Genomic DNA, 11,135 nt, shown 5'->3' with positions numbered 1-11,135 from the left:
TTTTCTTTTTTTCCCCGTTATTTTCATTTTTTTCTCTAATAAAAGTAAAATAAGATCACCTTATAAGACGTGACTAACGCTGCACTGTAGAAAGAAAATACCATGACTCGTCCCCATCATCGAAAAACATTTTTGATTGGTCGATTTTATTTAGATCTAGGAAGAGTTGTCTAGGTTTTGGGTGTGAATGTCATTATTTGTGATATATGACGAAGACAGACTGAATCAATATTTAGCACAACGACGTGTAAGTAAGTCTTTACTGTTCTTTATAGAATATATTGATAACATTGAATTATAATGTAGTAGACTTTTGCTTTATATTTTCATTTACACTCATATTTTAATCACGCATGAAGCAGGGTGTGATTGAATGTGCACTAAAAATTTATTGTTTTTTGCCTTGGTCCCAGACGTTGAGTTTGAAGTAAGTCATAGTCTGTAAATCTAAGTGGTTTAAGTTGGAAGTGCAAGTGAAAGTCGGGATTCAAAGAGTGCTGGTATGGGGAATTATGTAATTTCGTGCAGCGGTTTGCTGTGAAACCTGTGAGAAAGTGTATATTATCATAATGTCTTTGTTTTTAGTAAAATAGACCTAGAGTCTAGATCTAGTCTAGATCTACTCCAAACAAAAAGATAAGAAAATTGACACGAAACAGTCAAATAATGATTTAATGTCTGACTTGTTGTAAATCATGACCATTAATTTGAACAATTGATGAAGATTTAGCTGATTTTTGGTATGGTTTAGTAGGGTATAACCACGCTGGAGTTACGGGTCAAAGTCTGGATATGAATTCTAAACTAGCGCCAAACTAACATTTGTCAGCGCTAGATCTACCTGTGAAACCTGTGAAAAAGTGTATATTGTCTTCGTTTTTAGGAAAAACACTCCAAACAAATTATTTAAGACAATTGACATGAACGGGTAAGAAAGATAAAGACTTTTAAATCATGACCATTAATTGAACAATTGTTTAGTTGATTTTTTGGTATGTTTTAGTAGGGTATCTCCACGCCTGGTTACGGGTCAAAGTCTGGATATGATTCTGAACTAGCGCCAAATATACATTTGTCGGTGCTAGCGCTAGTTCAGAAACTGACCAGTTTGGACCTGTCACTCCGGTGTGGAGAATTTTAAGTATAACATACCAAAAATCAACTTAATCTTCAACAATACACCCTTTCACATGGTTAAGGCCATTTTAATTAGTGCGTAAACATTGCGTCATCAATCTTTTTAGATGCACATGTATTGTTGCGTCACTGCCTGTGCTGTGTGCTGACATCATATTTACATGGGTACCATCTTAAATTACGAGTAAACAACTTTGTTTACTCGTAAATTAAAGTGGCACCCATGTCTGCGCATGCGCACTCTTGTAATCGTAAAAGGGTGTATTATTCAAATAATGGTCATGATTTAAAAGTCATCATCTTTCTTGCCTACCGTACATGTATTTTGTGTCAGTTTTCTTATCTTTCTTTCTATAAACGAATACATTAGTACACACTTTCTCACAGGTTTCATGGCAAACCTCTGCACAATACAAATGACTTTGTCAGGCTGCAATTTTCTGTAATATGCAGCCAGGTTGCAAAATGCAAGACAAAACTTTGGTTCCTGAAAATGTAAAAACTTATCAAATTGTAGATATCTTTGCTTTGTTATTGAAAATTGATACTGTATGATAGTATCTATGACATTAGACTTAAAGCTTAAATTTGTCTCTTTTAAATTGTCAATGTTTTTTTTTTTTTGTCAGCAATTCCCAAAATACCAAGCTTAAAAAGCTTGTGCGATGGGAGGAGAAGCAGAAGAAAGATCTACCAGTGATCTAACTATTGGATTGATGCTTGCTGTTAGTTCAACTGTATTCATTGGATCCAGTGGTATTGTGAAGAAGAAGGCACTTATTAAGATCCATGCATATGCAACAAGAGCAGGTAAAAAAAGATCATTGTGTAATTGTTGCAAATATAATATACAACAAATAGTGCACAATATTTATTATACATCAATTTGTTTAATAGGAAGAAGTGGGAATTAGACAGATAACTATTTTTGGTCAAAAAATGTTTTATCAGCGTCTGTCATATGGTGTAATATTGAAGCCCTAAAAAAATTGGGCTTCAAAATGATCATGAAGTGCCTCAAAAAAGTAAAAATCTTTGAGTGACTGGTTTTACCATAGGTACTCATTTTCCCCAATAGACTGTAGTGTTATAAAATCCTTTTGGAAAACGTTTTTTTAAATTTCGAATTCCAATCATAAAAGTCTTGATAATCATATGGGCGATTGGCTTGTAAACGTCATGGGATCCCTGACTGACCGAAAGGTTTATAATTATGATTGTAGCATGAGCTAAATCCAGGATTTTGTTTAGAATCTGAGACAAATATACCCAATCCCTTTAAGGGTAACAGAACGAGACACAGATTATATGATATGGACTATTTCTTTTTGCTGCTATTTCTTTTGATTGGCCCATTCCAAGTCAGTGCTGAGAATATTTGTTTTGTTTCATGATTATTTTAGAACAGTTTCTCTAAGGACCATCAATCATCATTATTTGTTATAAGATATCAAGTTTACTAAGGTACATTGAAAACCATTACTTGAGCCATAGGACTCTTTACTTAGGCTATCTAACCTTTTTTTTTTTTAATCTCTTGTCTTCTAAAATCACTTATATACTGTTTTTTCCATTGCCCTATCCTGTAGGTGATGGTGGACATGCATATCTCAAGGAATGGCTGTGGTGGGCGGGCTTTGGACTTTGTAAGTAGAATATTCACTTTTTCTGAAAGTTACCAAGAATTCAGGCTTTTCAACAGTGGTAAACACTTGCATTTAATTTGCAAGCCTCATTCACCTAAAAACATTGTGCATTGACCAAGAATATTGTCAGCAATATTATTATATTTATTGATTTTTTTGCCTCTAATTTTTCTCCTTATCAGTTTAAAAAGGACTCACATTATTTCACAATATTATTAATATGCCGGAAAGACAAATTTCATGCTGGAAACATACTCTTCACAGTGGCAGATCAATGAAAATCCTCTGTAAAAGTATGAAGTTCATGTAAGCCACAATTTGAACAAATTACATCCCAAGTACAAATACTACCTTCAAATATTGTTTTAGACCGGACATTTGCATGCATTTGCCAACATGAAAAGAGTGATTAATCAGATGTTTTTAGAAGACTACATTACATTCAGCGCTCAAAATACACGGGGGCGGTGGGCGATTCGCCCCCATGAGCTACAAAATCGCCCCCGTCAGGTTGCTCACGGGGGCGATTGCAAAATTAATAATCACCCCGGTGGAATTATAAAATAAAGATAATCTTTTCTGTTATAACTTTAACACAATATTGAGTTTCAATTTTCAAACCTTAAACCAATGAAATGGAACTCAGATTAGCGTGCAAGATTTCTCGTTTTATGAGTAGGCCTATTATTACCGATTCAGCTCGCAGTACAGTGCCGCCGTCAGCAGTGGTTATAGGCCTACTGCGCCGTTAGTAGTGGTGCGTGTGCACACTGCCGCGCCATGTCTGCTGGAGCTGGAGGCGATCGGGCAAGGGCAGAAACATGGTCATGGCCTGGGGTAGTTTACGTTGTCAGCAAATAATGAACCTCGACCAGTAAATCAATATTAGGGACTTTTAGATTTGTACGATGAGAACGTGGACTGCAACGTGTGACCTCCTTTTAAGGCACTGCCAGTGCTTAAAAGGACGTCACATGTGATTGCCAGTGCCTTAAAAGGACGTAACACGTCCACGTCCCCATCCACGCAAATCTAAAAGTCCCTTTTGAGGAGAAGAGGAAGACCAAAATGTCGTGGAATGATATGGTAACATGAGCAGATCTACGGCGGGGGGGGGGGGGGGGGGGGGGGGGGTTTGAATAAGGGTTTTGAATAAGCAATGCTTTTCACCAGAATCTTCTTTGTAAAAACGACTTTTACAAATCTCAACCATGCAATTCTGCCACTGTGTTGTAAGATCACTTTGAGATTAGGAGAAGTGTATTATGTAATGGGTATTTTAAATTGAATGGAACGTCTCAACTCAGTAAGCAAGACTGAGATTTGTAAAAGTTGTTTTTACAAAGAAGATTCGGGTGAATAGCAGTGCTTATTCAAACAAATATTCGCATCAATTTGAATCACAATCATTATTTGTCGCTTAATCCCTTTTAACGACCATGTTCTCTTTTTCGTTTGCAAGGGGAGAAGAAGATATGTCACGTTAAAGACATCATAAAGATCAGTGTTGTATGCGTATATATTATATACACAGGCCAGTAACAGCTATGTAGCTTGTAAATTTGTAAGAGGGAAAATGCTGATTGAAATGATAATGATGAAATAGCAAATAATTGAGGAGTATCATAGGTACCAATTCAATGGATATTTGTATAAAAAAAGAGCCCCCGTCAGTAATAAAAGAGCCCCCGTGAGAAGGCTCACGGGGGCTCTTTTTTCGGGGGAAGAGCCCCCGTGGACAAAAAATTAATTTGAGCCCTGATTACATTGTATGATGATTTGCCAAGTTAACTGTAAAACCTGGATATCCATTTTACAGTTTCATTTGTTGAATGTTGGCAACAAATAATAAGATCTGTATAAATCTGTATTTACAGTGGCTGCTGGAGAGTTTCTCAACTTTATTGCATATGCCTTTGCCCCTGCTCTTCTGGTGACCCCACTTGGTGCCCTGAGTGTCTTAGTTACGTAAGTTCAATTCATCTACATTAAATCTGCATATGTTTATATGTTTATGTTGTTTAAAGCACGACCAGTTCAGGTCATGCGATTGCATTGTGAAAGAAACGTTGTGGAATCGATCAGAAAAGGTTGATCATTTAGCAAGTGTTGGTGTGTACAGCAAGGTTTTAGATAGATATGATAATTTACCAAATATATCAATTAGTAGGCAGTTTCCTGCCAAAATTTGATTAATCACGTATTAGTCAAAACCTATTCTTTCACATTATTGGTAATAAGAGCTTCCATTTCATTTTTTGAGAAGGGGGCGTTTCCAAAATTGGTCTATACCTTTAAGTTTAAGAATGTGTCGGTGAATATGAACTACACACAAGTGACAAGTCAAGTGAAAAATTACAAGAGGATAATAAATTAAACTTATTTGGTCAATTTTTCACCTATATAATTTTGTCCCAAGCTGTGTTGCACAGTGAGTATTAAAAGTGCAGTAATACAGAGAGGAAATTACAAACAATGGATATGTGTATTAACAATATGCATTGAGAATGATTGCCAAACTCAGAATGCCTTCTACTTGTTCTTCTTCTTTAATTTTTTTTTCTCTTGTAGCCTTGGATTGTTTGTTATTTTTTGTTGTTGATTCTTCTATATTATGCAACTGCAAACAATAGGCATTGGAGGTATCAGCAAAAGGACCTTGACAGGTGACCTAACCACATTAGAACAAATATTTAAGCACCTTGCAGGTGCAGGGAAAAATATGCTGTGTTGCATTTTGGGATTGGATTGGGTTAAAGCGGGACTGCACTACTTGTAGCTACTTGGGCCATCTATATAACAAACAATGCCTAAGCGGTACCAATTGTTCCCCCATGATCCCCTTTTTCTCATGTTAATTGAGAGCTGATTTGATGAGATAACCACCTGTCAGTGACCATGCAGGGAGATCTAATCCCTCCTGGCCAAAGTAGTGCAGATAGGTTTTAATTATGACCTTGTTACATATCTTATTGATATAGTTATGATGTTTTAAATTACACATTTCCGATCTTTCAATCCTAGTGCTGTCCTGTCCCATTATTTCCTGAAAGAGAATCTCAACTTGCTTGGTAAAGTTGGCTGTATGCAGTGTATCATTGGCTCAACCATCATGGTTTTACATGCCCCCGTGGAAGGAGGAGCAGCCTCCCTGGCTGAACTATCTATACGATTACAAGATTCAGGTGGGTAGAAAATCCTGATGAATGTTTGCTTAAAATAGCTTGTTTCCCAATTTTTTTCAAGCACCTACCACCTTATTGTTACTTTTATTAAAACAGCTGCACATTTAGTGTCATGCATTAAAGTTCTATTCACATGTTGTTTCGTTCACATTTAATGTATTGTCTTCTGAAACCCTGAAGGATTATGTCAAATGTTATGAGTTGACACCCCATTGTCTCTGAACTAATGATAAGTTTAAAGTTTAAAACATCACAAGGTAAAACAACCATCTTTCAATCCTAACAAACATTATTATAATGAAGACTTGTTTCAATAGCCTATTTGTCCTTGTGCGTCTGGGCTATACTCCCATATTGTACATGCTTTTTGAAGCAGAGATTCATAAGAGACAAATTATTTCCTTTTTATATTTAGCCAATTCCTGATGTAACTTTCTTTTTTATGTAACATTATTAAATGCCTAGTAATAATTAAGGAGGAACATTTTTATAAGTTTCATTATTTTTTCCTTTGAATAAGTTTGCAATAGTATTACATGAGTTTCTGGCTTATTGTTTTTACCCTGCAGTATTTGTGACGTACATCATAGGGCTGTTGATAGTAGTAGTCGTTCTCATCTACGTCGTCTCACCCACGCATGGTCCTAAAAACATCTTGGTCTACATCTCCATTTGCTCTTTGGTGGGCTCCCTCTCTGTCCTAGCTTGTAAAGGCTTTGGCATCGCTGTCAAAGAATACTCAAAAGGTACAAACACTTTTCTACTCCCCATCACGTGGTTCCTGCTATCGTGTCTCGTCGTCTGTATATTAATGAGCATGCACTATTTGAATAAAGCTCTGGATACGTTCAATGCAGCGGTCATCGCTCCCATTTATTACGTGTTCTTCACGACGTGTGTGGTGACCGCTTCTGGCATCCTCTTCAAGGAGTGGGCCAGCATGAACTTACGAGACACGTTGTCCACCGTTGCTGGCTTTGGGGTCATCATCATGGGCATCTACCTCCTGCATACCTTCAAAGATGCAAACATTTCACTGGATTCCATCACTCTGATGTCCCCGAAAATCAAGGATTTATCGAAGTCCCCTCTTCCATTGTCGAACAATCATCGCGGTGTCAACAGCAGCGATACAGAGTCAATAGGCAAGTGAAACTCATATCACTAGGCTTTGATAGGAATGTAATAAAATGTTTAAATGGACAATTGGACAAAATGGACAATTGTTCCCGGTGTTCTTTCCAGGAATGAACGCATGTGTATTTGTGTGTGGCATGTGATGTAAGCATGAATTTGATACCAAAAAAAAAAAGGTAATTTTGATAGATTATTTTTTTCTTCAATGTAACTTTTCCCAGGCACATGTAGACCTATAATGGAAGAAAAGTGGTGAAGTTGATAGTAGGGTCATTCCATGAGGTTGGTGCAAAAAACATGATGATGTCCATGTAACATTGGTAGAATAAGATCTTTGACTAAACATGAAAGATGAAATCATCGGTTGAAGATTTGTATGCAATAAATATTTATAGTAATGCCCTGCCAGAGTCATTCCTCTTTCAATTACTTTGTTTTTCAAAATCGTTGCTTGATATGCATTTCTTTTTTTACCAGCATTACATGGACATCACATTTATATAAGATTACATGAAATTTAGATCTATGATATTGATGAAGCTAGCATACTTCTGAACATACAGTACTTAGCAATTTATGCTTAACTCAGTTTGAGCAAACATTGTTATGGTTGATATGTTACATAGTTTATCATTTCCAATATGTCACAAAAATTCCCCCAAAGCCATGGAATGACCCATAAAGTATTAATATTTTCAAACTGCCAACAAGCTATGTTGATATAAATTCAGTAATCCTTTCTCTACTATGCTTGCAAATCAAAATGTATGTTGATATGGATTGAATATATGATTTTCTTCTTTGATGAAAAACTCATTAAGCTGTTCACAGTCAGTACACCCTTTACAACAAGCTCAAGGTCAAATCCAGTCACAGGATAAGTTACTTTTTATAGTAACAAAAAAGTCAGACAAACATAAAGAAATGTTTGAGAAAAAAATCAAACAACTATTAGGATAGTCAAAAGACAATTATAATGATTTCAAACTCATTATTTCAAGAAGAATTGGCATCCCTTTTATGACTTTATGATATCATTTGTTCACCAATCATTACTAGTTTTGCATATTTTGATATCATAAATTTGACCTTTCATTTTGTATGAAAGTGATTTATCCTTAAAAACAAGCATAATATAATTTTGTAAAGGGGATAATACAGTGTACATAATCATATTTTTTATTCGGTACTGTATGCAAAGAAGCAAGATAAAGTACTTTTTTAAAAGTTGTATATGCATGATGTGACATTGTTCACATTTGTTAAAATAGCTTAACATGATAACATTTCTTACAAGATTCAGTTTTGATGATATTAATTGAAATCAATCCAAATTGTAAATATAACTGAAAAACCTATGTTATTAAAATCTGAATTTATAAAAATTGCGTTTTATGTTTTCAGAGATAAAGTTACTTTTTATTGCGAAATGCAAATGACTTAAATACTGATACCATTGTGATGTTTGTTTGTTTGTTTTCTTACATTGAATGGTCCTAGAGCTATACAGAATCATTGAAATATAGAATGTAGTATTTAGTAACTCCATACGGGTAAACGTCACATTTCTTAAACATGAAGAAAAATGACGAATGACTGTGATGTCATCCATGTAGGAGGAATACATGGTTTCCTAAGTAAAGTAAATTTGTACATGTATACATGTACACGTACATGTATGTATTGTACAAGTTAATGATGATGTATGTGTAGAATGTATTTCTTGTAGAATGTGTTGCAGGTAATACATTGAAAACCATATATTTGATTGGAATTTTTACATGATTTTGCATGTATGTGTAAGTGCACATGCACAGTGCCCCCAATTGTATAAAGTGCAATAAAAGGATAAATCAATCGGGCATTTATCAAAGGCATAAGTTTTACTATACTGATATGAATATTCAGGGAACATATTTTTTTTTGAAAAGGTAAACAATAGTTTTTTGGATGGAACAGTAAAAGAAGAAAGAAAAACAAATTATGATCCTAACTGCTTCCATTTTTTTCTTCAATCTACTGTCTTGTGAACTTTTTGTTTTCTTATTCATTTTCTTTCAGTCTTGTGGACCTCTTGTCAAGTTACTTTTCATGTTATGAAATTTAGTGCAAGATATTGAAATATGATGTTGTGTTCCAACTATTCCTCCTCCATATATTTCTAATTGCGTAATTGCTTAAATCTAAATACACTGTAGGTGCCAGCTAGGCAAAATGTTTGTGAGGGTGTATTACAGATTACAAGTTCACTTTGCATAGCTCTGCAATATTTACAAAATGTACTTGTAAGTTTAATGTCATGGCTTGTCTTATGGTATCCTCTTGACTAACAGTAAAAAATGAAAACATTTTTTTTCTTTCTGTATACATGTAGGTTATTTGAAATCTACTGTAGAAGAGGTAAGACTCCCTCAAGGCAATTTATATTTTTAACCCAATTATTGTAAAACTAGTAGAAACTTACTTGAAATTTTGGAAATGGTGAAGGTTGGTTAACATTTAATTATGCAAAATATGGAAATTATCAATTGAACTAATCTTAACTCTTAACATATTCTTGCTGGGGAGGGAGGGGGGGCGGTCTACTGCAATTCATAAGGTGTCGTGTTAAGATAAGTTCTGGTCATGCCAAAAGCTCGTTCACATCTTTCCAGAGCCAATGCACTTACTCACTGCTCCAGATTTTTAAAGATCTTGTTGGGCAAGCAAGTTTGATCTTTTTGATAGGATAACCGTATCCTTGGTCCATTGCTCAAGGTCTTTTTCTTCATCTGTTTTATGTTGAAATGATACCAATCATGTTTTTTGTGCACCGCATCGTTACATTTACATTTTAGCTACATGTATGCTAACAATCTACATTAATTGTTTATGTCATATTATTGGAACTCATTAACCCTCTTTCGAAGTTTTTGTATAATCTGGGAACAAAGATGAGGGGAAAAAAGCCTAGCGTAGTTATGGGGAATTATTCCTATGAGAGAGAGATCCCCTTGGCTTTATTATCCTGAGAAAATTATGAAGGCACACCACACAATTTTGTTTGCACGCTATATAATTATGAAAATGCTAAACAGTATTAAGACAAGCCTTCAAGTTATAGCAACAAAGGCATATATGCCGGTAAGAGCCAAGTTTTTGTTTTTTAATTGTATTATATTTCCAGAAAAAATACAAAATTTGTAATAAAAGTTGTATTCTCTCTTATGTTAATTTTTCAGGCAGTTTCATAAAAAATATAAGTGTTTTGATATTATCATTTTATTCCCTCCAACCAACCTTTTTCATGTTCTGCAGGAAGGAATGTTTTTTAATTAATTTTTATCCCTTCTTATGCAAATGCTATTTTAAAGAGCATGGTAAAAATGTACTTACTTTTGGTTCTTTTGTTTTCATGCACATTAGTAAAGTCTCAACCACATTTGGTACTGTTTGACTTTAATACATTTATTTTAAGCACAATTTGGATTAAGCATGGATGTCAGTGTTGGAGCATTGTGAGATGGAATTTAACCTGTCAGCAATATGTTTTATCAAAGAGGCAAAGTGCGAACATACATGATATGTTTTACTGATATCAGCTGTGACATCATTAGAGATTTCAAGATCTTTATTTAACATGCTAGAATTAGTAGAATAGCACGCAAACAAACCCAACATTGTCTGCTTGTTACTTCATTCACACAATATCCAACATTAAAAGTGATATGAGCCCTCTTGTGGCAAGAAAAATACAATGAATGCAATGATATACTAGTAATGAGTTTCAAACTTTGAATTCAAGTCAAAATACACTATGAATTCATTACATTTTACACCATTCAAGAAAAGGCTTGATTTATTTAACTGTCATTGACGTTAATGCAAATTTATTTAAAGGTAAAGACCAGTATTGGAAACGCCCCAATTTCAAATAATGAAATAGAAGCTCTTATTACCAATCATGTGAAAGAATATAATTGATATATTTGGTAAATTAGTTTATCTACATGGTCTGTGAGAGATAAACGCACGTGTCGCGCACGTGTGC

At 34.8% G+C, this 11,135-nt stretch overlaps 1 protein-coding gene across 3 annotated transcripts; it reads left to right on the top strand.

The window, feature by feature from the left end:
• The first annotated feature begins 176 nt into the window (after positions 1 to 176).
• LOC115918295 (magnesium transporter NIPA2-like) lies at positions 177 to 10,816 on the top strand. Of its 3 annotated transcripts, none has more exons than XM_030972639.1 (7): positions 177 to 247; positions 1,767 to 1,947; positions 2,727 to 2,783; positions 4,661 to 4,751; positions 5,808 to 5,968; positions 6,538 to 7,113; positions 9,480 to 10,816. In XM_030972639.1, the coding sequence occupies exons 2-7, from the start codon at positions 1,803 to 1,805 to the stop codon at positions 9,536 to 9,538; spliced, it is 1,089 nt and encodes a 362-aa protein (XP_030828499.1). In that variant the 5' UTR covers positions 177 to 247; positions 1,767 to 1,802; the 3' UTR covers positions 9,539 to 10,816. The 3 variants fall into 3 exon arrangements, with proteins under 3 accessions (XP_030828499.1, XP_030828500.1, XP_030828501.1); XM_030972640.1 differs by having other exon boundaries at positions 177 to 251; XM_030972641.1 differs by having other exon boundaries at positions 6,538 to 10,816.
• Positions 10,817 to 11,135: the final 319 nt, after the last annotated feature.

This window comes from Strongylocentrotus purpuratus, unplaced genomic scaffold (assembly GCF_000002235.5).
Source record: "Strongylocentrotus purpuratus isolate Spur 01 unplaced genomic scaffold, Spur_5.0 spur5_scaffold_6, whole genome shotgun sequence".
Classification (NCBI taxonomy): Eukaryota; Metazoa; Echinodermata; class Echinoidea; order Camarodonta; family Strongylocentrotidae; genus Strongylocentrotus; species Strongylocentrotus purpuratus.
The sequence above is the reverse complement of the archived record's forward strand: the minus strand, read 5'-3'. Positions and strand labels throughout refer to the sequence as shown.